General features: G+C 38.1%; 2 protein-coding genes across 2 annotated transcripts in view; one reads left to right on the forward strand and one right to left on the reverse strand.

Annotated features, from left to right (window-relative positions):
- Positions 1 to 4131: 4131 nt before the first annotated feature.
- On the reverse strand, positions 4132 to 7309 carry LOC130930922 (THAP domain-containing protein 2-like). The gene is made up of 3 exons (XM_057859250.1): positions 6878 to 7309; positions 4599 to 4831; positions 4132 to 4519 (listed from the first exon to the last, which is right to left on the reverse strand). The coding sequence occupies exons 1-3, from the start codon at positions 7090 to 7092 to the stop codon at positions 4428 to 4430; spliced, it is 540 nt and encodes a 179-aa protein (XP_057715233.1). The 5' UTR covers positions 7093 to 7309; the 3' UTR covers positions 4132 to 4427.
- Positions 7310 to 7483: 174 nt separating this feature from the next.
- pdss2 (prenyl (decaprenyl) diphosphate synthase, subunit 2) overlaps positions 7484 to 27888 on the forward strand; it is a 44722-nt gene continuing 24317 nt past the window's right edge. Inside the window, exons 1-2 of the mRNA XM_057858512.1 lie at positions 7484 to 7911; positions 22163 to 22297. Coding sequence (XP_057714495.1) covers positions 7640 to 7911; positions 22163 to 22297 — 407 coding nt within the window. The 5' untranslated portion in view covers positions 7484 to 7639. The remainder of the gene's footprint in view (positions 7912 to 22162; positions 22298 to 27888) is intronic.

The following is a 27888-nucleotide window of genomic DNA, read 5'->3' on the forward strand; positions in this document are numbered from 1 at the left end:
AGTTCACACAGTTTGATGTTATGCTAACTCTGATGCAGGTTGGACTTGCAGTAGCAAAATTAGTGGTGTTTCCCACACCTCCACAACATTGACATATTTTTACATTACTTGCAGTGGCTGCTGCTGGCTGAAAAAAATCGAGTATCCTGCCTCACGGAAGGGGGCGGAAGAGGCGGCATGTTGTTGACATGAATCTGTCGGGGCTGTGTGAGTATGCATGTGCGTGTGTGGCGTGGGGGGGTTTAGTCATCAGCCAATAAAACGTGCGTATGAGGAAAAAAATGGACCTGCACATCCAGCAAGTGAAAAGGGATTAATAAAAGTTTGAGCATTGTGAAAATAATTCACTAAACAATATTAGGGTCTATTCTGACCTTACAACATATGAGAAAACAATATAAATTACCTATATAACTGAACTCATTATATAATGCAAATAAGGTTGCTTAAAAGTTGGTAGGGACAATTTGAGCATCCTGAAAAGTTGCTAGTGTTACGTCCCTACCGTCCCTATGCAAACCTACGCCGTTGGGACAATATAACAGCATAACCTGCATGTAAACTTTTTGCTGCGGACGGAACATTAATAGTACCACACAAATTCAGTGAACGGGGGTCAGGACTGCATTTCTCACAAATATGAACCTAAATAATTGATAGGCTAAATGATCAATGCAAAATACATCTGTATTGAGTTATACTAACTTTCATGTGTATTGGTTCAGGTGTTACACCATTTGATTCAAACTTTTGTTTTCAATTACTAATTAAGAAACATTTTGAAAACTGAATAAATTTTGAGATTTTATTAGCAAATTTAAATTGCAATATTTGAACATAATTTGAATGATATTAGCATACACAATAAATACAAACTTGTTAATAACATCAACTACTCAGGAATGCAAAAAATAATAATAATAATAAACAATTGTCTTAAGACCATTCAATATTGTCTAAGTAAAATATAACTGGGAAAAAAAACTTCTTAGGGTATAACAAAAGTAAAAATGGAACCTTCCTTCAGCTAAAACACTACTGCTTTGTGCAAGCACAGCTAAACGCAACAAAAAATGAAAACGTTTTACCTCGATTATGATTAATGCATGATTATCTGAAAAAATGTCTGCAGAGGCTGCAAATACAAATATTTTAAAATCGATAATGTCGAAAATAAATAAATACGTTTTAAATAAATGCAAGTCATCAGCCAATCAAACGTGCGTTGGAGGGCAAGAAATGGACTGGCACATTCAGCAAATGAAATGGATAAAATAAATAATTCGCTTTATAATGGTTATGTCAGTTCTATCCTTTACAACATATGGAAGACAACCTAAATTACCTATACACCCGAACTCATTATGCAATGCAAGTAAGGTTGCTTAAAAGATGGTGGGGTCAATTTGAGCATCCTGAAAAATTGGTAGTGTTATGTCCCTAGTACCGTCCCTATGCAAACCTATGCTTGGAGCAAACTATGACCTGTCGGGAAACCCTTCTCTGTGGGCCTACAATTAGTAGTATAGTATATACTAGTAGTACAATAAGTAATGAACTGTGTTATACAACCTGAACTCATCCACTGCCTGCCTAGGTATGGTATACGTATACTTGTATAGTATTCGCTAGTGTTGCACCAATGCCATTTTTAGATCCAAATACCTGACAAGGATCAGGGAACAAACAGACCTAAGAATGCAGAACTCAGAATAAGATTTATTGAACAATTTCCCCGACAGGAAGAAGCCTTGTCTTTCGGTGAGGCCCGCAGGGTTGTTCGACTAGCAAGGCAAAGGCCTAAGCAGGAAATGTTCTGGGTCCGGTTCTTGTCACAGGTTGCAGGTCACTGAAATACTGGACGGACAATAGAGCAGAGGCACAGATGAGGTATGGGCTAGAAGCAAAAATCCAAAACGTCAAAAATGCATATCAAGAACCGGAAAGGTAAGATGATGGAAAACACTCGTAAGTTGCTGTAAGGGCTAACAAACGCACAATAAAGCAGAGTGCTGTGGGTGTATAAGTAGGGAGGCTATGATCATGATCAGGTGTGCAGAACAGGTGGAATGAGTGCTAATGACTGGGAGGAAGAAAAAAAAACCAAACAGGCCTGCTTCGGAGTTCTAACAATACCAATTCCAAAACCATGCTGTGTGGTATCGGCCGAAAAACTACCCCCCCCCCCCACTAAATTATTGCTTACTAAGTTGGTCAGACACTGCTTAACTAATTGTCTGCCATTGACTGCACTTTACGCCCAATCCATTTAAAGTGGGAGCGCAAATGTTCATTCTCTGACACCTTCCCACTTTAAATGGACTGGATGTCTACTAGTGATAAATTCGTTCAAAATCAAAGCAGAAGGATGCTTGGTGATTTGTCTCCAATGTTATTTTGTGCAAATTCCCAAAAATGCCCGCTTCTGTTATTTAATAATTCTCTGTCTAACTGGGAAAAAAACAAATGCAGTGCAGGTATAGCCTTAGTATATTTGTTTCAGTTATCAGTCAATTTTGTCATACATGATGTGAGCAAAGCTACAGAACTGGCCAAAACTATTGGCACCCCTGCAATTCTGTCAGATAATCCTCAATTTCTCCCAGAAAATGATTGAAATTACAAACGCTTTGATAGTAACATCTTTTGCTTGCAATGAAAAAACACCAAAGAGAATGGGAAAAAAATTAATCATTATCATTTTACACAAAACTCCAAAAATTGGCCTGACAAAAGTATTGGCACCCTTTGAAAAATCGTGATGCTTCTCTAATCTGTGTAATTAACAGCACCTCTTACTTACCTGTGGCACATAGCAGGTGGTGGCAATAACTAAATCACACTTGCAGCCAGTTAAAATGGACTAAAGTTGACTCATCCTCTGTCCTGTGTCCTTGTGTGTACCACATTGAGCATGGAGAAAAGAAAGAAGACCAAAGAACTGTCTGAGGACTTGAGAAGTAAAATTGTGAGGAAGCATGGGCAATCTCAAGGCTATAAGTCCATCTCCAAAGACCTGAATATTCCTGTGTTTACTGTGCGCAGTGTCATCAATAAGTGTAAAGCCCATGGCACTGTGGCTAACCTCCCTAGATGTGGACGGAAAAGAAAAATTGACGAGAGATTTAGACGAAAGATTGTGCGGATGGTCTGAGGGTACAACAGTGTCAACCCGTACTATCCGTCGGCGTCTGAATGAAAAGGGACTCTATGAGTGGGACTCATCATGAGCCACTTCTGGCCCAGAGACATAGAAAAGCCAGGCTGGAGTCTGCCAAAATTTACCTGTGAAAGCCAAAAATGTTTTGGAAGAATGTTCTCTAGTCAGATGAGACAAAAGTAGAGCTTTTTGGGAAAAGGCATCAACATAGAGTTTAGAGGGGAAAAAACGAGGCCTTCAAAGAAAAAAAACACGGTCCCCACAGTCAAACATGGCGGAGGTTCCCTGATGTTTTGGGGTTGCTTTGCTACTTCTGGTACTGGACTGTTTGACCGTGCGCATGGCATTATGAAATCTGAAGACAAACAATTTTTGCAGCATAATGTAGGGCCCAGCGTGAGAAAGCTGGGTCTCCCTCAGAGGTCATGGGTCTTCCAGCAGGACAATGACTCAAAACACACTTCAAAAAGCACTAGAAAATGGTTTGAGAGAAAGCACTGGAGACTTCTAAAGTGGCCAGCAATGAGTCCTGACCTGAATCCTATAGAATACCTGTGGAGAGATCTGAAAATGGCAGTTTGGAGAAGGTACCTTTAAATCTCAGAGACCTGGAGCAGTTGGCCAAAGATGAATGGTCTAACATTCCAGCTGAGCATTGTAAGAAACTCATTGATGGATAACGGAAGCGGTTGTTCGCAGTTATTTTGTCTAAAGGTTGTGCAACCAAGTATTAGGCTGAGGGTGATTTTTGGAGTTTTTTGTAAAATTATAATGATTTAATTCTTTTTTCATTCTTTTTTTGTGTTTTTTCATTGCAAGAAAATAAATGAAGACATTACTACCAAAGCATTTTTAATTGCAATCATTTTCTGCGAGAAATTGAGCATTATCTGACAGAATTGCAGGGGTGCCAATACTTTTGGCCAGCACTGTATAGTAACACATTTGATACTATAATGTCCTGAGCCAACGTTAACTAGAGCTTGTATAAGAAGAAGAGGAGGAAACAATCGTTGTGACTAATTATATAAAAGAATACGTTTGCAAAGAGATAGAAAACTAACGCCACCTCCTTTTTTTCTTGTATATTTACATTCCAGATTACATATTTTCTCTCTCAAAACAATTGAACTATTACTTTATAAAGGACCAAGCAGTGGGCGACTGACTACTCTTGCTACAAATGGATTAATGTGGTGAACTTGTGGACAATTAAATAATTTCTTGTATTACTTGTATCGTCATCCGAGTCTACCCACTTTCTCTTTTAGACTTCAGGAAACTGGATAGCGACCGACTTGTAACGCTTTTTTTGTCGTGTTGGGCATTTCCGCTGCTTTATCTTTAATGTTTGACATCCTGAAAAAAAAAATAAAAATCACAGTTGGATATGAATATTGTTAAATTAAAATTATGAAATAAAATATAATTTTCTTACCCTTCTCAGCAGTTGCTGATTCAATTGGCTCCATCTCAGAAACCTCCGAATGTTTTTGGCAATCTAATAATAATGCCTCAGACAAAGCAGCATCTATTTGACGTGATCTTGCCCTCTTTGAATGGGCTGACCTCGGTGTTGGAGTAAAATAGTTATGATTTTGTTGGGATGTATTCAGTGCATCAGGGTCTCGCAGGTGGATTGTTGGCACTGCATTTTTCTTCAGACGGAGCCTAGAAATGAATAACAAAAGAGTATAGGGATCCATAGGCTAGTAGACTTTATATTTACCCTGTGTCAGGCCAAAAGATAACTAGCCAAGGTCCTATTTGGTGCTGAGGACATTTTGATTTACATAATACCCATAGAGCTAGTAATAAATGTATCAAATTCACATGAATAGACGACCTGTCGGCTAACCTATCTACAAACTTTTTCAAAACGGTTTTTCATTGCATAGCCCCAGACATACTTCAGAATATAAATACTTCTCTCCAAACAGGACCTCAGACTTTAAAAACTGCAGTAATAAAACCTCTCCTAAAAAAACCTAATCTGGATGCCTCAACCATTAGTAATAACAGGCCAATATCAAATCTGACATTCCTGGGGAAAATTATCGAAAGGGTTGTGTTCGAACAGATCCAGACTTTTATGATGCAAAACAATCTTTTTAACTCATTTCAGTCTGGATTTCGGCCACAACACAGCACCGAGACCGTGCTTATCAAAGTCCTAAATGATATTCGTCGGAATACCGATGCAAGCAAATCATCTGTTCTGCTACTATTGGATCTCAGCGCCGCATTTGACACGGTTGATCACAGCATACTACTCAGCAGATTGGAACAGTGGGTAGGGCTTACTGACACTATTCTTCAGTGGTTCACATCCTATTTACATGATAGGGATTTCTTTGTGTCAATCGGAAACTATCAGTCAGAACGAACCAAATTCACGTGTGGAGTCCCTCAAGGGTCAATTCTTGGACCACTCTTATTTAACATCTATATGCTTCCGTTAGCTCAGATAATGGAACAGTATGACATCTCCTATCACGCCTATGCAGATGACACACAACTGTACATTTCTGTGTCCCCACATGATTATAGTCCCTTAGTCTCCCTGAGTAAATGCATTCATCAAATCAATGAATGGATGTGCCAGAATTTTCTCCAGTTAAATGTGGAGAAGACAGAGGTGATCATTTTTGGGCCAAAAAAGGAAAGGTCAAAGATAAGCAGCCAACTTAGCACAATGTCACTTACAGCTACAAATCAAGTCAGAAACCTTGGCGTAATTATTGACTCAGACCTAAAATTTGATAGCCATCTAAAGTCCGTCACTAAATCCGCTTATTACCACCTAAAAATATAACCAGAATTAAGGGGCTTCTGACTCAACAAGACATGGAAAAACTTATGCATGCATTCATTTTCAGCAGACTGGACTATTGCAACGGTATATTTACAGATCCTGATAAAAAAAATCAGTCAGGAAGCTGCAGCTAGTACAGAATGCTGCAGCCAGAGTCCTCACAAATACAAGGAAGCTGGACCACATTACACCGGTTTTGAAATCGCTACACTGGCTTCCCGTGAGTCAAAGGATAGACTATAAAATACTACTGCTCGTCTACAAAACACTTAATGGCCTTGGACCAAAATACATGCTTGACTTGTTAGATTCCTATGAGACATCTAGACCCCTAAGGTCGTCTGGAACCGGTCTTCTGCATGTTCCAAGAACAAGAACCAAGTAGGGTGAGGCAGCATTTAGTTATTATGCTCCTCACCTCTGGAACAAGTTACCCGAACGTCTGAAGTATGCTCAAACTGTTAGCTCTTTTAAATCAGGGCTAAAAACGCTTTTGTTTAGCACTGCATATCCATAACTGTCTATATATTTCAATCTACCTGCTTTCTATTCCTCTCGTGCTTATCTCCATTGCTGATTTCAATTAGTAGTAGTAGTAGTAGTTTTTGTTTTATTTTTATTTTTGTTTTATTTTTATTTATTTATTTTTATTCTGTGATTAAATGCAATCTTTTGTCTTGGTTTTTACGTTGTGTTGATTTAAATGTGATTTTTATGATCTTCATGTGATGTAAAGCACTTTGAATTGCCTTGTGTTGAATTGTTCTATATAAATAAATTTGCCTTGCCTTGCCTATAAAAACATGTCGCACTTCAACGAACAGGCAGTAGGATTTGCACTCGTATATCAACAGAAATGCATCACATTTTAGAATAAGAAAATTCAGTAAGGGTCTACTTACATTTTTGTAAAACCAAGGCTGTATTCTAGTAGGTTGTCAAAGCTGTCGTCGCTGAAATGATGAAAACAAAGTACCGACCGAGGAACAGGAGAAAAGTTCTTCCGCTTCACTCTCACAAAAGCGGTCCAAATCCTTGCAGAAGATTTTTTTTTGGGCCACTCATAAAGTTTCGAGCCTTCGTGAGAGCAGTACATCGCTACACATCGAGATGGCATATGAATTTTGCGAGTAAAACACAGAAAATGTTTGCAGTATATGACGACAGCCGCGTAGTGCTATACTTCCGTGTTAGAGTGGCTTCCTGGAAGTTACGTCATCGAGTAGCGGTCGGCAGCGAACCGCGTCCCTCGTTGCTAAGGAGTTGCTATGGCTCTAACTCAAAAACTACGCGGTCAATTATTGTTATTATTTTAAAGCTCTTCAGTTGCCCTCTCTGCACGTGTAAATATGAATATAATCGTGCGTGCTTGTAGTCATAGTATGACTATGACAAGACCACTAAAACAAATATATTTAACCATGTGAAACATTTGCGATTGTGATCCACTAATTTTTTTACCGGAAGTGACGTTTTCAGTGTAGTTGACGTAACGTCCTCAGCCTGACTGTCAAGATGGCGGCGCCCGGTGACCGGGCGTGTGTTGTGAAACATCTGGTTGCGACACATTGAGTTGTGTCTATCACGAATTAACAATGGCACATCTGATCGGAAGTACTCATTCGTGAGATGGCATTAAAGACCCGCAAGGTTGTTAAGAAGTGATGATAAGGACTATGATAGAGAAAATGTTTCCACCTAAGTGGACGCGACTGTCCTGTACAGTCCGGTCCGGACCAGTGCAGAGGACATTGAGTCTATTCTCCAGCTCGGAACCTTCAAACTGGAGTAAAGTGGTATCTGACGCCGAGAAGATTGTGGGTTATCCTACTTCCTTCATGAGCCTCCGCTGTCTACTCAGTGACGAGTTCAGTAACGTCGCAATGCATGTCAAGAAGCTGGTCGGAACCCAACACCCCTTACTTAACACCGCAAGGTAATTAAATGATCGTTTTCTTCTTTGCTCTGACTAAAAACTAAACTAAAAAAAAAACGCATATTTTTCTGCCACCTTTCATAAACGATGGTGAACAGGATGCATGAGCACTTGATTTTAGTTATGAGTTGAGTTCTGTTGTTTGTATGTGTGACCTTTGGCATCTGATGACATTTAATGCAGGAGTTCACCCGAGGCATACAGTGAAGAAAATAAGTGTTTAAACACCCTCCTGTTTTGCAGGTTCTCCCACTGTTCATCGTAGATGCATGTCCACTGCAGGGGTCGCGTTAACCGAATATTTTCCGTCGTTGACCGGTTTTTTAAAACTGTGATGGAAAAAACTGAAGTCCGTCCGTCATTTTGACAGGTTGCAATTCACACCCCAGACCACAGGGTGGCGAGTGAGCATATTAATTAGCTATTGTCTCTCTTAATGCATGACGTCGTTGGTTATTCTGTCAGAATATTGTAGCGTCACCGGGGTCTGGCGGCGGCACCGTGATTGACACATAAACGCGAGGATCTTATTGGTGCACCCGGTGTGCCATCCAATTGGTGGACTAGATTGCCGCCTGTGTATAGACCCCAATCACATGACGTCACAACTCTGCCCCCCTGACTGGAGCCGCCATATTGTCCGTCAGCTCGTCGTGTTTACACATTACCGCGACGTACATGCCTCCTATTACGGCGTGTTTTTCTGCTCGTTAACATTAATAATCAAAATGGTGAAGGCGTGTGTGGCGGTTGGTTGCAGTAACAGAGAAGATAGACGGAGAGACTTGAAGTTCTACTGTATTCTGAGAGACCCGAAGAGGAGAGCGAGATGGACTGCTGTAATTCTACAAGAAATCTGGGCACCAAACGATCACCACAGACTATGTTGTAGTCATTTAATATCTGGTAAGATGCAATTAATATATATTTAGAAGATTTTGGGCTGACAACCACAATTAAGATCATTGTGTGACGTTGGTGATTGGGGTCTATATAGTTGCCTCTTTTTCTTTGGGGGCGGAGTTGTTGTTTTGTTAGTGTTGCTGGCGGTAAGCAGAGTAAAAAGAGGGAGAAATATACCATGAATTCCGTGTCTAATTTTTCGCCACCAAGCAAGCGTTACAATATTAATTAAAAATGAATGAAAACTAAATACTATTGAATATGTCATCATTATCATTTTAAAAATTTAAGTGACGGGTAAAAATAGATTATGACCGGATTTTTATGACCCTGTCAGTCAAAATGACACACAACGAAAATGTCTAGCGCAACCTCTGGTCCACTGTGAGAGAGATTATCTTTAAAAAAAAAAAAAAAAAAAAAAAAACAGAAATCACAATATTTTGTTTAACAATTTATTTGTGTGATACAGCTGCAAATAAGTATTTGAACACCTCAGAAAACACATGTTAATATTTGGCACAGCAGCCTTTAATTACAGAGGTCAAACATTTCCTGTAGTTTATCACCAGGTCTGCACACACTGCAGCAGGGGTCTTGACCCACCCATCAGTCAGGTTTCTGGGCTTTCACTGAGAAACACGGAGTTTGAGCTCCCTCCAAAGGTTTTCTGTTGGGATTAGATCTGGAGACTGGCTAGGCCATGCTAGAACCTTGATAGGCTTCTTACGGAGCCACTCCTTGGTTTTCCTGGCTGTGTGCTTCGGGTCATTGTCATGTTGGAAGACCCAGCCACGACCAATGTTCAATGCTTTGACTGAGGGAAGGAAATTGTTCCCCAAAATCTCACAGTACAAGGCCCCAATCATCCTCTCTTTAATAATATAGTGCACTCATCCTGTCCCATGTGCAGAACCCCCCCCCCCCCCCCCCCCCCAAAAAAAAAAAAAAAAACATGATGCTACCACCCCCATGCTTCACAGTAGGGATGGTGTTCTTGGGATAATACTCATCAGTCTTCTTCCTCCAAACACAGTGGAATTATGAGTTCAAAGTTGTTTTACTCTCATCTGACCTCAAAACCCATTACCCATTACTCCTCTGCATCATCCAAATGGTCATAGGCAAACTTAAGACGGGCCTTGAAATGTGCTGGTGTAAGCAGGGGAGCCTTCCGCGCAATGCATGATTTCAAACCGGGACTTCTAGTGTATTACCAACAGTAACCTTGGAAGCAGTGGTCCCAGCTCTTTTCAGGTCATTCACCAACTCTTGTCGTGTAGCTCTGGGCTGGTTCCTCATCTTTCTTAGGATCATTGAGACCTCACGAGGTGATATCTTACATGGGGCTCCACTCCAATTGAGATTGATCTGTCATGTTTAGCTTCTTTCATTTTCCAATGATTGCTCCTTTTTTCACCAGGCTCCTTGGTAATTGCGATGTCGCCCTTTCCAGCCTTGTGGAGGTGAACAATTTTGTCTCTGATGTCTCTGGACAGCTCTTTTGTCTTGGCCATGCTACAAGTTTGAGTCTTACTGATTGTATGGGGTGGACAGGTGTCTTTATGAAACTATCGACCTCAAACAGGTACATCTGATTCAGGATAATACATGGAGTGGAGGTGGACTTTTAACAGGCGGACTAACAGGTCTTTCAGTGTCAAAATTCTAGCTGATAGACAGGTGTTCAAATATTTATTTGCAGCTGTCTCACACAAATGTTTAAAAATCATGCATTGTGATTTCAGATTTTTTCTTTTAAGATTGTATCTCTCACAGTGGACGTGCACTTGAGATGAAAATGTCATACTCCTCCATGATTTCTAAGTGGGAGAGCTTGCAAAATAGCAGGGTGTTCAAATACTTATTTTCTTCACGATAAGTATGTTAAGTACAGTGAAAGAAACATTTAGTTCTCTGTTTTCAGAATTTTACATTATAATTAGTGTTTCACTAATAATATTTTTTTCTCCTGATACTAATTTCGATACCTGCCCATGTGATATCGGCCGAATCTGTGAGCTGCATGTCATTTCTGATTTGTAGGTACACAGTCAAAATAAACAAATCATTCTAAAAATGACAAAACACGAACCTCTATTAGATGTACTGTAATGTTATGAGAAAGACTTATTCTGGTGTGTTTAGAATTGTTTCTTCATGCATTTTCTTCTGCTTTTCATATCTCAAATGAATACCATTCATAGAATGCACATCAGAATCAGCGGTTTTAACCTTTTCTAAGAAGAACTACATCTCCCATGATGCTTATTGGTGAAACAGCAATGTCTCCACTGCAATGTGTCTCCCCACTGTTGATTTTTTTTTCTCGGTTATAATATGAAAATGTACATTGAGTTATATAAGTGAAACATCTTATCTTGAACAGGAGGTTGTAACTTTGGCTGTTTTATTTTATTCAACTGGGCGGGTTTTACAGTGTGTTTGGGCTGGAGACGGGCTTTCCCATGTGGAGTGTGTGTCGGAGTTTGTAATCAGCAGCCGTCTTGGGAAGGTCGACAAGAATAGTCATAATATTACAAGATTAATAGTTGTTCTGAGTTCATTTTGTCTACACTTATAGATTACAACCTAAAACAATTGTCTGGGATAAAAGAAACATTTTACTAATTACAAGATTAAAGTCTCAATACTACAAGAATTAAGTCATAAATTGTAATACTACACGAAAAATGTCGATATTACAGGATAAAAGAAAGAATATTACGAGAATGAAGTCATATATTGTAATTAGGGATGTACCCAAAGCAAAAGTTCTGGCCGAAACCGAAAACAGAATATTGGAAAAGCTGGGCCGAAAACCAAAAGGCCGAATAATACACATGAATGCAATTCATTTTTTTATTTCATTGAAAAAAAAAAAAAAAATTATTTCATTATTTTCCAATTGATGCAACTTCGGAACAAGCGTTTAGCAGCGATGAAGCAAATTTATTTTCCTTCATTTATTGATTTATATATTTTTTTGAAATAAAATACTCAATACTAAGCCTGTCGCAATATGCAATAATTCCATTTATCGCGCGATAAATAAAAATGAAGGCGGTAATTTTTCCGCTGCAATTTATCGCCTCACGTGCATGTGCGTGCGCGCGTGTGGCAGACGTGCTGTTAAAAGTTTGGATTCCTCGTTACCAACTGCACAAAATGCATCTTCGTTCCAGGTCCGGCAAAAACTAGCGCCGGAGCCAATCGTTCCCATTATATCCTATTGTTCAAAGTATACCGGCCGCGTCAGTGCTCCGGAGTGACTGTGGACCATCTACGGCACATCTGTAGTGTTGTTGAAGTGTGGGCGCTCCCGTCAGGAGTGACATTTCACGCGGGGCGGCTATTTTTCGGCACAACGCCGGATATTTACAACGGAGTCCACCAAAACATTGTTACCGACTTGGCTGCTTCGAACAACCTCGCTTTGACAATGAACAGCTGAATGAAATTAAGAGCGCTGTGCTTCAAACTCGTACTGTTTATGAAAGTCGATTGTCATATGCTGGGGTTGTAGTAATGAGCAGACGTGACTTCAGCGGCGCTTGCTAACGTTTTTAATGCGCCCACCCACACACTAGATATCATGAAATGGCAAACTAGATGTGGTACGTTCCATGTCATTGGCTACGTGAGCCCAGAGTGATTATGGGACACGTAGTCCATATACTACATCAATGAATTCTAAACTGTCATGACTGAATGGGGCTTGAGCAGGCCAAATCAATCCATACCAGTGACTATAGATAATGTTGCAAATATTGTTAATTCAGTACGTGACACAGATGGATTCGGATCACAAATAGGATGTCTTGCTCCTGTAGTAAACCTAGCTGCTAAGAGAGCTGTGGCAATCAACAGTGTGCCCTGCCTCACTTTACAAACAGTAAAGATTGTTCTCAGCACTTTTATACAATTTTTTTTCAGATCAGTAAGAAGTAAGCACATAAATATTATGCACTAAAATGCATGTTTATATGATGGCAATTTAATTTTTGGTCGTTAGCAAAAAAAGAAACAAAAAATATAATTGTTACTTTTTTACACAGCATTAAATGTATTCAATCGGATCGAAAATCGTGTCCCTGGTATCGAAAATTGGACCGAACCGTGACTTAACTGTATCGTCGCATCCCTATGGAACACCACTGCAGAAGCTATGACGGGAAAAGTTTTCATTTGCCTAAATGCTTAAGTTATTAAGTGCATTTTTTTTTTTTTTTAAACACATTTTATTTATTCTGTGTTTCTGTGCGGTATCAACATTGTTGTTTTTTACTTAAGAGGCATGGTCTATTGTTTTTAGTTGTGATTTCTTAAAAAGTATTTTTGAATTTAAGAGTAAATATCGCGTTTAAATGGGTGTACTTGATCTATTAATATATACTGTATTCTCACCGTGTTATTGTAAATTGGTTAAAAAAATGGGGGGGGGGGGGGGCAATAATATCGCATATCGCAATAATTTGTGAGAATAATTATCGCACACTAAAATTTGTTTTCGCGACAGGCCTACTCAATACTAATAAAATACTTCCAAACCGCGGACATGTTGGCTGTGAGCCAGTAGCGCTAGCGAGACAGGGTCAGCTAGCATGTTGCTTCTTGCTGTGTTTTGATTACGATCACCAGAGGACTTCAGTTCTTCACACTATTTGGTGGTTACTTTCAGTCTTCCCAATCAAAACCGATAATGCGTTTTTAGCTATTTTTGGATGATAGTTTTCGGTGCTGAATTTTTGGTCACATCTCAAATTGTAATATTTTGATTAATAAAAGTCATAATATTACGAGATTACCGTAAATTGTTATTAGAGCGATGTCCCGATCACATGATCGGAAATCGGGTTTATCGCACCATTTTTCAGACGATTGGAATCGGCTGAAAAGGATGGGGTTTTTAATTAAAGAAATATATTTACAGTATGTCTCTCTGCTTCATGCGCGTGGAGCCTTCATGTTCCTTCATGCTGCTTTTCTTGTTCGCCAGTGCACTGAAGTATGCTTGTTAAAGTTAACGATGAGTGAAAGCCGTTGAAGCTTTGATGTTTCCAGAGAAGCCTGGGAGCGCTACCTTGAAAGACGCCGCATTTGTCAATCTTCGTTGAGCTTGTTAAACACTGGCAGTAGTGTGCTGCGGCAACTCCTTGTGTGTGTGTAAGGTTTTCTCAGCAGCGTGAGTGAATTTAAGTGGACTCAATCAATGAAGCATTTAATAAAGGCAAATATTTTTCTACATTATTCTTGTTGAAAAATAATTTTTGGGGACAGTAATGTGTTTAATACTTTTTATTTGTGTTTTTTTTAACATTTTTTTTCCAGTAATGGAACCCTGCGCTCGGGACATCCCTTGTTGTTATATTGCTTATTTTTACGTGACATGAACTGGAAGTTGTTTGGTTTCACAGGCTTCTACTTTTGGCGACGTAGATCTGTGTGAACACAAAACTGCTTTTGGCGAAGAGTGTAGTGCGAGCAGCGGTTTAACTTTGGTGTGAACGCAGTATCATACTTGTGAAAGTTTCCGTGCAATCCAAGTAGAAGGCGTGGTGACCTGTTCGCAACCCTTTCAAGATGACAGCAGCCCATTTTTCTCATATCCTCTGGCTCCCTTGCTCACTTTCTTTCATCATACCGACCATGTTTCCTCCATTCCCTTGTATGAGATTGATTGATTGATGTAAGCAGTTGTAGATATTGACATAAATATTAATCATATGCCAGCCCTCAGGCGAACTTTGAGAACTGTCTCATGAAAGTCAGTTATTGTCTCTTTTGCAGATTACATGTTAAACAGTATTATACATTTTTAGTAGTGTGTGTTAAAAAAAAAAATATTTTTTTTTAAAGATTGACCTTTTTTTTTTTTTTAACACAGTGAAATGACAGTGAGCTCCCCAAATAATTTGGAAGAAAAGATGCATGAGAATTTTATTCACCTGAAGGTGCCAAAATTTGCTCGTCATATTGTTTTTTTTCCCTATTACCACAACAGTGAATCACGCATACAGTCAGAAATGTGTCTTTATTTATTTATTTTTATTTTTTTATTTTTTTTTTTTATTTTATTTATTGCACTCTCATTTCTGCCCGGCTCTACTCTCTGCATTTTCTCCCTCTTTTCATGGTCCATCTCCCACATCCACTGTGTCCTCCACCCCCCTGTGGTGCAGGGGTGAGTCGAAGAGAAGGGAGGGGGGCTGGTGGGATGTGTGGGGCTGATGTCTGGGCATTGAGCAGTGGGGGTGTGGCTGCTTGTCTGCTTCGTAGCCCCTAACGAGAGCATGATTCATTGCACAAGGGGCTCCCATAGGGACAGGATTAGAGGTGCTCTGTCTAAGCGCTCCCGCGGGACATTAAAAAGATATTTAATCTAGCTACCACACAAGCAGCGACCATTGCACTCTGCATGCTGTCTTTGTTTGTGTACATTCATTTTTTTTGTTCACTCAATGTACAGTATGAAAAGTATGATCACCGACTGAATATACTAGTGTCACTGATTTTAGGATTTTACAACATTTTAGTGCAGTGACTTGAAAAGTATGTGTCTAAAAACAATTACTGAATTCTTTTTTTTTTTTTTGGTCATTTTTCGCACTGGGAGTAGCACTTTTTCCAAAGTTTGACCGGTCCTGCAAATTAAACTCAACTTGTGCAACTTGTATATTAACCCTGAAATGCATGAATTTGTTTTGTTTATACCCTTACAGGCCACTCAGTTGACTCATTGGCTGCCATTTACGGAGCTAGACGTCCAATCCGTTTCGACTGGAAGGGGCGAATTAACTATTTTTTTTTGACATTTAAGAACTTTCTAGGTGACTGTTTTCGGTCATTTAATAAAAATTAAAAAAAACTAAAATATTTGCAAGTATTTATATATATATATATATATATATATATATATATATATATATATATATATATATATATATATATATATATATATATATATATATATATATATATATATATATATATATATATATATTAGGGCTGTCAAACGATTAAAATTTTTAATCGAGTTAATTACAGCTTAAAAATTAATTAATTGTAATTAATCGCAATTAATCGCAATTCAAACCATCTATAAAATATGCCATATTTTTCTGTAAATTATATATATATTCTGTAAAATAAATTGTTGGAATGGAAAGATAAGACACAAGATGGATATATACATTCAACATACGGTACATAAGGACTGTAGTGGGCATTTCACTCTACTGTCATTTAAATCCGTCTACGCTGTCCTCACTCCGAAGCGTCTACTTTTTCCAAAGCTAGACAGCTAGTGAACAACGCCTTAATAATTAGACTTCTTCCTTTTTCATCTGATTTATTAATAAAATGGCTTCAAACCATTGTCCTCTTTAGACCGTCGTAAAACTACAAAATAAAAGTACACAAGCATTGCATTAGCAACAACGTTAGCTTAGCACGCTATACAGGTTCACTAAACATAAACAAAAAGCGTCTCATACAAAAAATATAACATTTCGCTTACTAACATAATATGTACATTCTTTACAACAACCATACTTACGGACAAATCTTGTCCAAGGATCATATAAGCACAACATTATCAGCCCGAGACGTCGTGCAGCCATAATGAACTGGCAAGAAAACAATAAACCATGTCGCAAAGCGACCACAAGAGTTCGCTGTTGGACAGCACAAAAAGCCTTGCTGTAAAACTTACCAAAAGGCAGAATACTTTCTGAGCGGGACATTTGCGTTAATTGCGTCAAATATTTTAACGTGATTAATTTAAAAAATTAATTACCGCGCGTTAACGCGATAATTTTGACAGCCCTAATATATATATATATATATATATATATGAAGGGAATAGCTGAATGGAAAAGAAGAATATTAGGTTATATATATATAGATATTTACAGGGGTGCACATATTTTTTTTGCCCAGGTTTTCAGAGGAGGACCTGGAGATGTGACTTGGTCCTCATTGAGCTTGAGAGCCGACCCGCCTGATGCGATAAATTTATGACAAGCTTTACTTAGAGCCAATTAACTTTAATTAATTATATTAACAATTAATGCTTGATTAACATCAACTGGCACAACAAAATTGCCATTACTTTGAAGTGAAATGTAAAGAAATAAACATAAAAGCTCCACTTCAAAATAAAGGGCATTATGCGGCTCCCACATTAACTCCAAGCCTTTGTAAAAGTGGGATGTCCTCCTCATAAGACCTCATTGAACGTGCATGTTTAGCTTTGTAAAATGCGAGCAAAAACAGATTTGTCAGTGCATGGCGCTGTTCTTCATTACCTTTATTCCGCCACTTGTCCATAGCGCGAGTGGGGTCCTGTCTGACATCGATAGTTTGCTTAAATGCCACATGCTCTCTGTTTTTTTCATGCTTTTCAAAGTTTGGATAGCTGAAATTCTTTGACCCTACATAAAATGTGCTGCCCTTATCAGCGACATTGGGATTCTCACGGCACATTTTGTACCGCATTTCCGTGCGAGCATCATTTGCTTCTAGCCATGGTACCTCCTTCAGCCACTTTTCAGCAAAAGTCCTTTTTTTTCGGTAGCTCCGGTGACGTCTCTGTCGTCTGTCTGTCTTTTGACGGGGGTGGGGGAACACGGAAATAATTACTCAGTGGGGCCTGCCTCTTCGACATTTTGAGATGTTATTTTTTTGTGTCCGCCGCAAATACAGTGGTCAGCCATCGGTACGCAAAAACATATGGAAGCCATTGAGGGCCAGCGCGTTTGTCTACGTCCAGTACACATTCGCGTATGCGGACCACTTATGTGCACCCCTGTATATACAGTGCCTTGCAAAAGTATTCGGCCCCCTTGAACCTTGCAACCTTTCGCCACATTTCAGGCTTCAAACATAAAGATATAAAATTTTAATTTTTTGTCAAGAATCAACAACAAGTGGGACACAATCGTGAAGTGGAACAAAATTTATTGGATAATTTAAACTTTTTTAACAAATAAAAAACTGAAAAGTGGGGCGTGCAATATTATTCGGCCCTCTGCGTTAATACTTTGTAGCGCCACCTTTTGCTCCAATTACAGCTGCAAGTCGCTTGGGGTATGTTTCTATCAGTTTTGCACATCGAGAGACTGACATTCTTGCCCATTCTTCCTTGCAAAACAGCTCGAGCTCAGTGAGGTTGGATGGAGAGTGTTTGTGAACAGCAGTCTTCAGCTCTTTCCACAGATTCTCGATTGGATTCAGGTCTGGACTTTGACTTGGCCATTCTAACACCTGGATACGTTTATTTTTGAACCATTCCATTGTAGATTTGGCTTTAAGTTTTGGATCATTGTCCTGTTGGAAGATAAATCTCCGTCCCAGTCTCAGGTCTTGTGCAGATACCAACAGGTTTTCTTCCAGAATGTTCCTGTATTTGGCTGCATCCATCTTCCCGTCAATTTTAACCATTTCCCTGTCCCTGCTGAAGAAAAGCAGGCCCAAACCATGATGCTGCCACCACCATGTTTGACAGTGGGGATGGTGTGTTCAGGGTGATGAGCTGTGTTGCTTTTACGCCAAACATATCGTTTTGCATTGTGGCCAAAAAGTTCAATTTTGGTTTCATCTGACCAGAGCACCTTCTTCCACATGTTTGGTGTGTCTCCCAGGTGGCTTGTGGCAAACTTTAAACGAGACTTTTTATGGATATCTTTGAGAAATGGCTTTCTTCTTGCCACTCTTCCATAAAGGCCAGATTTGTGCAGTGTACGACTGATTGTTGTCCTATGGACAGACTCTCCCACCTCAGCTTTAGATCTCTGCAGTTCATCCAGAGTGATCATGGGCCTCTTGGCTGCATCTCTGATCAGTTTTCTCCTTGTTTGAGAAGAAAGTTTGGAAGGACGGCCGGGTCTTGGTAGATTTGCAGTGGTCTGATGCTCCTTCCATTTTAATATGATGGCTTGCACAGTGCTCCTTGAGATGTTTAAAGCTTGGGAAATCTTTTTGTATCCAAATCCGGCTTTAAACTTCTCCACAACAGTATCTCGGACCTGCCTGGTGTGTTCCTTGGTTTTCATAATGCTCTCTGCACTTTAAACAGAACCCTGAGACTATCACAGAGCAGGTGCATTTATACGGCGACTTGATTACACACAAGTGGATTCTATTTATCATCATCGGTCATTTAGGACAACATTGAATTATTCAGAGATCCTCACTGAACTTCTGGAGTGAGTTTGCTGCACTGAAAGTAAAGGGGCCGAATAATATTGCATGCCCCACTTTTCAGTTTTTTATTTGTTAAAAAAGTTTAAATTATCCAATAAATGTTGTTCCACTTCACGATTGTGTCCCACTTGTTGTTGATTCTTGACAAAAAAATTAAATTTCATATCTTTATGTTTGAAGCCTGAAATGTGGCGAAAGGTTGCAAGATTCAAGGGGGCCGAATACTTTTGCAAGGCACTGTATATATATATGTATATATACAGTTGTGGTCAAAAGTTTACATACACTTGTGAAGAACATAATGTCATGGCTCTCTTGAGTTTCCAGTTATTTCTACAATGAATGTTTTTTGTGACAAAGAAGTATCTGTTCCATTCACTCTATCGGAGAAAAATCAGAGTTGTAGAAATAACTGGAAACTCAAGAGAGCCATGACATTATGTTCTTCACAAGTGTATGTAAACTTTTGACCACAACTATATATATATATATATATATATATATATATATATATATATATATATATATATATATATATATATATATATATATATATATATATATATATATGTGTGTGTGTATATATATATATATATATATATATATATATATATATATATTAGGGCTGTCAAAATTATCGCGTTAACGTGCGGTAATTAATTTTTTAAATTAATCACGTTAAAATATTTGACGCAATTAACGCACATGTCCCGCTCAGAAAGTATTCTGCCTTTTGTTAAGTTTTACAGCAAGGCTTTTTTTGCTGTCCAACAGCGAACTCTTGTGGTCGCTTTGCGACATGGTTTATTATTTTCTTGCCAGTTCATTATGGCTGCACGACGCCTCGGGCTGATAATGTTGTGCTTATATGATCCTTGGACAAGATTTGTCCGTAAGTATGGTTGTTGTAAAGAATTTACATATTATGTTAGTAAGCGAAATGTTATATTTTTTGTATGAGACGCTTTTTGTTTATGTTTAGTGAACCTGTATAGCGTGCTAAGCTAACGTTGTTGCTAATGCAATGCTTGTGTACTTTTATTTTGTAGTTTTACGACGGTCTAAAGAGGACAATGGTTTGAGGCCATTTTATTAATAAATCAGATGAAACAGGAAGAAGTCTAATTATTAAGGCGTCGTTCACTAGCTGTCTAGCTTTGGAAAAAGTAGACGCTTCGGAGTGAGGACAGCATAGACAGATTTAAATGACAGTACTGTGAAATGCCCACTACAGTCCTTATGTACCGTATGTTAAATGTATATATCCATCTTGTGTTTTATCTTTCCATTCCAACATTTTACAGAATATATATATAATTTACAGAAAAATATGGCATATTTTATAGATGGTTTGAATTGCGATTAATTGCGAATAATTACGATTAATTAATTTTTAAGCTGTAATTAACTCCATTAAAAATTTTAATCGTTTGACAGCCCTCATATATATATATTAGGGCTGCAGCTATAGAATATTTTAGTAATCGAGTAATTGACTGAAAATTCTATCGATTAATCGCGTAATCGGATGAAACATTTTTTTTAGGTAAAGAGCAATTATAAATATACATGACATAAAAAGACATTTAATCCAATATTGAACCATTTTCAGCAAATCAATGTCTTTATTTTCGATGTACATTGTTGAAAACAGCCAACAATTGCATCTCAGATGTGACTAGAAAAAAAATCACTGCTTTCACTCAAAAAACTTCAAGATCTTATTAAAAAAAAAACATATTTCTTACCTAAAAATGAATTTACGCTTGATAACACACATCATTTGAAAGATAAGTGTTTTTCCGCGTGTTTAAATTTAATTTCCATTTGTGTCAAGCTATTTTTAAGTTCTAGTTAAGTTTTAAGTTAGTCTAAACTGTAAGTACCGATAGGATTTTGATTTTTTGCAGTCTTCAAAATAAATGTATGATACCTGCTGCATTGGAGCACATTAGGGACCAGTGCTACCGAAGGGCTAATGTTACGTGAGTGAGTGACAGTAATGATATTTATTAGCGATGAGATGTCTACTGCTTAAATATGGTGGCTGTTTACTAAAGCTGCCCAGACGTGGCCGAGTCTGTCATTTCGCATCTAGTCCTAAATGCATGCGATATCTATGAGACGCATCGGACACTACCTGCTACCACACTAGCATCATGCGGGCGTAGTTTTTAGCAACGTCGGCGTAGTTTGTAGCGGCTGTCGGCTGCAGTAAGTTTTATTTATTTATTTAATTATTTACTTTGCGTCTTCCTCTACGCACGTGACGTCAGCGCGTTGTCCCGCATTAAAAGTAGTCCGGGCAAAACGTGATGCTTAGAGCTGGCAAAATTAAAAGATTCCTCGAGGTGAATAGAATTACTCGGATTAGTTTTTAACCTCGAATTACTCGAGTTGCTCGAGTATTCGTTTCAGCTCTAATATATATATATATATATATAAGTATAAATAAGTTTATAAACTAATTCAACGTTACAAAAACTTCATTAAAAATTTAATATGAATATGATAGCTGTCCAATGTATTTAAACAGGGGAGACTGGCTTTCAATGCTCATGTTTAAGTGCCATTGACGACACGTGGTCCAAGGTTGCCAATGAGTTAACACAGACATTATTCTAGTGCAAAATTTTGGTCTATTGGAAAGTTTTGGTAGTAACATGTTAGTTCCGTCATTAACAGTGACATCGTCTAAAAATGGGGAGGAGCCTTCTCATAGCTTTATTTACAAGGCAAAATGCGCCGGACATTATAGCGAGAGAGACCACAAAAAAAGTTCGGAAAATATATTTTGGGAGCTTTTTCAAGTGGATCGAATGTCTTTGCGTATTGAATCGAAGAGGGCGTATCGAACGGTTCAAAAACCGAGTAAAAAACCGAGTATTGTTGCATCCTCATAAGATATATCACCATATCGAGATACCGTCACACCCCTTGTACTTTAGGTTGGAGTGCCAAACTTTCAATACAGATTGACAGTTTTTTTTTTGTAGCTGCAGCGCATCGGTATGTTTGTGGTGCCCAACCTGGTCGTGCGGTGAAGCGTCAAAGGCTGAAATTTTATTACGCTGGCCCAGTTAGCCGATTCACAATCGCATGGCTTGTGTCGGGCCTAATTCTTTATTTCCCTTTTTTTCAGAGGTTTTGTCTATGACAGCAGAAACAACCTTCAAATGAGAGGACTGGTTGTTCTCCTACTCTCAAAAGCTGCAGGACCGAGCCGCACATCCACAGATCACTTAGCTCAGGACATGGTTGGAGGCATATACCCCAGGTAAATCCTCTCATATCACTGCCAAGCGATGGGTAGTATACGCATAACTTAAAATTATCACAAGATCTGCCAAGCGACGGTAGTATACGCATAACTTAAAATTATCACAAGATCTAACCAACCATCAATCAAATCAAAATAGAAATCATTTTAATAAAATACCAACAATTATTTCAAAACAAACTCACCATGTTAACTGCACAAGTTTATTTAAAATTTCAAGGATGCACCGGAATGAAAATTCTTGGCCAAAATGGAAAGCAAAATGGAAGCCATTCATTTCATACGCTCGTTTTCCTTTTTTTTTTTTTTTTCTTGATTTTAAAATTAGAAGGAAAAATAAACGAAAGACCATAGATTACTTAGACAAGAAAAAAAGAGTTTGGGGAGCTGGAATGACATTTCAGTTCAGTTCAATGGGGTTAGATATTTGAGTAAGTAAATCGAGATAAAAGGCTAAGTCATCTTTCGTATTGGCTGATACGCCACTGTTTGTAATGGTCATCATTTATTTTGTTTGTAACAGTTGAATGTTATAATAATAAGGGTATGTAGCTCTGGGTAGCTCCCGATACAATATGATTTGCAATACAAGGCTCACGATAATGATCATTTAACAATATGGCAATAAAACAGTTATAGATACATGGGTCAGGAAATCAGTCTACACTATTCTTCGACACAATTCTTAGAGAAAAGCAAGCTGTTTTTAAATAGAGAACAAAACTTTATTTTTCGCAGTTACAGAGAATCTGTCAAAGACCTGGTCTTCCTTACAGACTATGAGAATTTTTCAGTGCAACATTTAATAAATACATCAAGACAATATTATTCCAACATTCTTGTAAACAAATGAGTCTTTCTTAGCTCATTGCCTGCCATTGACAACAATAGACATCAAATTCATTGAAACTGGGAGGACTGGCTTTGAATGCTCATGTTTGAGTGCTATTGACGGTGCTAGACGTCCAATTCATTTTGACTGGGAGGTCGAATTCATATCATTCACATCATTCATTCATATCTCCCTGACAAAATGAATTGGATTTCTAGCACCGTAAATAGCAGCCAATAAGTTAACATAGACACTATTGTACCGGAAATGTGAAATTTCGATCTGGTAGAAGGTTTTGGTAGCAACCTGATGGTTCCTTTATTTAACAGTGACATCTTTTTAAAATGATATATCAATTCTTGGTGGGAGCGTATCAATATCATATACGGATATAAAGTATCGTGATATATCACAATATTTATATATTGTCACACTCCTTCTTATAATTGTGAATTATTGCTTCCGGGTCCTCTCAGCTTTTCTTCACTACATCATCTGCTGCATGAGGCTCTGAACAGGCCTTTGGATGTGTGCCAAGTGGCTTCCAAAAGTGACTACTGCTGTGTTTGCCATGGCATGAGTTCTGGGTGCTTGAAAGGGTTCTTTCTTACTGCTTCCTGGTTGAAGCGCATTTGTCTGTATGGAAAGGTCCTAAGATAGTTATTAGAAAGAATTGCCATACACAAGGCACGTATTAAAAATTCTAGAGGTACGTAATTATGTATATCGGCTGATTGTTGTTTATGCTCTTATCATGTTACCACTTGGCAATTTTATTATAACGTCACACTGCCACACTGACTTTACTTGCATTCCTTTACTGCACCATGATTGACAGCTTGACCCTACATCTAGACACACACCCAGCATGACTTGATCACCTCATTTGTGCTTCCACAAGCTCACCCTCTTACCTCTCTCGGGCTCATTAGCACCTCCGCTGATGGCAAGATGGAAGGTGGAGGATGATTGAAACCTCTGGGGGATGGTCTCCTCCCTCCTGACAGGCAGCATTTGTAAAAGATTCCCCACTCTGCTGCCTGACACTGATGATTCACCAAAACACTGCAATGATTGATGGACAGTTGGAAAGAATGGATGTATATGTTGATAGTTAGATGAGGCAAGCAGTTGGATGGAGAGCTGAATGGATCATGGACGGAGGGATGATTAAATGAATGACTCCGTATATGCATGCAACTGAACACACCAACTCTATCTGATAGACAGTCCTTCTCTTTTAAGTCACTCTCATATTCTCAAGGCTACATTTGATGGTAGCTTTTGATTGTAAGGCAGACAGCTGAGGGAGGAAAATGGCATAGAACACTCAGGACGAGAGGCGTGGTGAGGGGCGTTTCAACTCTGCAAGATGGCATCAGTTGCTATGCAACCAGGCTCCAAAGCTATTTATACCCAGGTCCCCTTGTCCCCCTTTTTCCTCCCAAAGCCCCACAGCTACATAACTGGACTAAGAGATAGGAGGCAAAGGTTTGGGACATGACATACAACTGTAAAGCGTAATTCTCATTGCTGGAGAGGAACTTAAGTGCGATGATTATTTTCAAGTTGTCATCTACTTTAATGACCACAGTGAGTTTTTTTTTTAAGTATTTACTGAGAAAGAAAGAAAAAACTTTTTTTTTTTTTTTTTTGACACTGAAGACCTCTGACCCCGTATAGGGCTAATTAATATTTTTGGTCATTCAGAAAAAAACAAATATTAGCAATTATTATATAATTTCCATTATCATAATTATAAATGAATCTATACAATTAAACAATGTTAATAAATGCTAAATCATAGACTTCATTATATCATGAAGTCTATGGCTAAATAAATGAAATTTAAATAAATAAAAACACCCAGAAAAATTCAAAATTACTTGAAATGGGATCTTATAACAAGTAAGAAAATCCTGCCAATGGAAGGAGCATTTTTTTTCCCGGTAAGAATTCTTGAAAAAAGACTCAATCTAGGACTCTGAATTTTATACCCCTCCCTTTTTTCCCCACAGTATTTAACTCATTGCATGCCATTGAAGGCTGTAGACATCTAATTCATTTAAACCGGGAAGACTGGCTATGAATGCTCGTGATTCAGCCAATGTGTTCAATACGTTCTGTGTAAGGGGTAAAAAAAAAAAAGAATCATAATTTAGGCAGAAAAGGGTTGAGATGTATTGAATGTCAAATGTTTTACCATTTCATTTACACTATTCTTGGTATTGTTTAAATATCTGACTGTTTGATGAGCCTGTTATGGACGCTGTAGCAAATGAATCTGCCTGTATTATGTTACTTTAATCAATTCATTAATCAATTGCAATAATGTACAGCCCGCCAGGGCTACATTATTATAACATTGTTGCGTCCGCCACATAAGCGGTGTTTAGGGGGGGCCAGGGGGGCCAGCAATGTCATTGCATGTAATTGACTTTCCTATATATATAAAAGTTGTAAAGCAATAAAACAAACAACAAAAATGAATGAAATGAACAAAAAAAGATATTTTTTATAATGGGTCAAAATGATTTTTTGAACAGATCATGTGACGAGCACTTAAGACGGTCATTTGCTTTGCATATTATTTTCCCCCCCCAAATTTTTTTTTTTTTTTGATTGAAGCACCTTTTTGGGGGATTGAATGATTTAGACACAAATGTAACACAAAAAGGATTGGTAAAATCAAATATTTTTTTAAATGAAAAATTAAGTTTTCAAATGCAAATATTTGAGTGACAAATATTTTTTCGCATTCAAAAACTTTTTGTCTATGATTGAAATTTTTCTTTTTTTTGATTGAAGTGATTTTTCTTTTGAAAATATATATTTTTTGTTTGAAGCAACTTATTTTTTGATTGAATAATAATAACACAAATGTCCTAGCCAAAATGTGGCCCAAAGACAAAACAACATAACTTCATTCAAAATTGTTGTTTGGGTTGAAGCAACTTTAACTTAAATTTAAAAAAATCCAAAGTCAAAATCAATGCATTTTTTTGGGAGTTTCAAATTTACTTTTGCATTCAAACACATTTTTTTTTTATTAAAGTGACTTTTTTTTAAATTGAAAATATATATTTTGATTGAACTTTTTTTTTTTTTTTTTTTAATCGAATAATGAAAACACAAATCTACCTCCATATGGCTCCGCTCAGGTGATAGAATTTTGACTGGGGTAACTACTTTGGCACGACACTGGCGGGCATACAATGTTCAATGGATGACGATCGTGGCAAAAAGTATAGCTGTCCTAAGCAGCCCGATTTAGAATTCCCCTTAAGAATGATGGGAAACAAAAAAAAAAACGCTCATTTTCAACTTATTATTATAAATATTCTTCTAAATTAATTTTATTGCTGACACTGCGTTTTGGGGTCATCAACATGTTGTACCTCCCTGCCCCAAAAGTCAAACTTCGCCTATGGTCCGCCAGTGCTATAAGCCTTTTTTTCCCCACACTCCTAAAACCAAGCTAAAAGAGCAAGTAGGTCCAACTGCAGCCCACAGTACTCACCCATCCAACCACGCTCCTTTTTACTTTTTATAGTATACTAATGCAATATAATCCGTTAAGATGTGAGAGAATAATTAAGCATGTCATAATGAAAGCTAAACGTTCCCGTTTAACATTCTTCACCTATTAAATGTAGTTTTCTCTTGAACTTGACATTTTACCATACTTTAATAGCTTAATAGCTCTTTTCTTTCTTTTCCTAACATTAGGTTCCCCCTAAAATGTCAAGATTTGCCATTCCTTCATAACACCTTGGGGAAAATCATTTTTCAAATAATACCCTTTCTATGTCCTTAATGCAACACCTATCGATGGCGACAGCCAGCATCTACCAGCCAAACAATAGGTGTGATTGAGGAAAGCAAAATTCATTACATTATTGAATGATAATCACATCTTTTTTTCCCCCTTTCTTTTTTAAACTGATATTTAACTCGACAATTACCTAGCAGCATACAAGATACGTACGTGTGTGTGTGGGTTTGGGTGTTTCGGGATGGGGGGGGGGGTTTAAAGGGTGGAGGAGAGCAGAGCAGGCTCATCAGTTTCTCACTGTGGCTGAAAAAGGAAAGTGGCTATCAGGGCACCCGACCCTGTCTAGATGAATCCCTCCTGCCGAAGCCCTGTGAGCTTCTTCCATATGGAGAGGGGCCTAATTATCCCCCGCCAATGACTGAATCAACATTTGATTATGTCCTCCCTAAGGCTGCACTCGAAGCCTTTATCCAAAGAATAGAATCAAAACCGGCTGTTGTCTGCTAATGAAGAGTTTACTTTTAATATGAAATAGCAAGTGTTTCATTTTAGAGAGAGAATTAGAAAATGGTGTTACCGATAGGAGTGTGACAATAAATCGATATCATGATGTATCACGATTTATTTTATCCCAACAGGTTATCGATATGCACCGGACAAGTCCATTAATGGCAGGTAAACTAGGGCTACAACGATTAAAGGACTAATCAATTAGTAAATAAATCGTCATCTATTGTGAAAGTCAATAAACCATTTAGAAATATTGTAGACCTCAAAATTAGTTTAGCCCAATTTTTTGGGGGTGTTTAACTCATTGGATGCCATTACAGAGCACTCATTTAAAGGGCAGCTGAAGAGATTTTCGGTTGAGCGTTTTACTCGGTTAAATTGGCCTGAATGCATCAATCGCTGTCTCAAAACTCAAATTACCAAAAATATTTTTGAATTGACCGCGTAGTTTTTGAGTTACTGCCGTAGTAA

Source organism: Corythoichthys intestinalis, chromosome 15, assembly GCF_030265065.1.
Source record: "Corythoichthys intestinalis isolate RoL2023-P3 chromosome 15, ASM3026506v1, whole genome shotgun sequence".
Classification (NCBI taxonomy): domain Eukaryota; kingdom Metazoa; phylum Chordata; class Actinopteri; order Syngnathiformes; family Syngnathidae; genus Corythoichthys; species Corythoichthys intestinalis.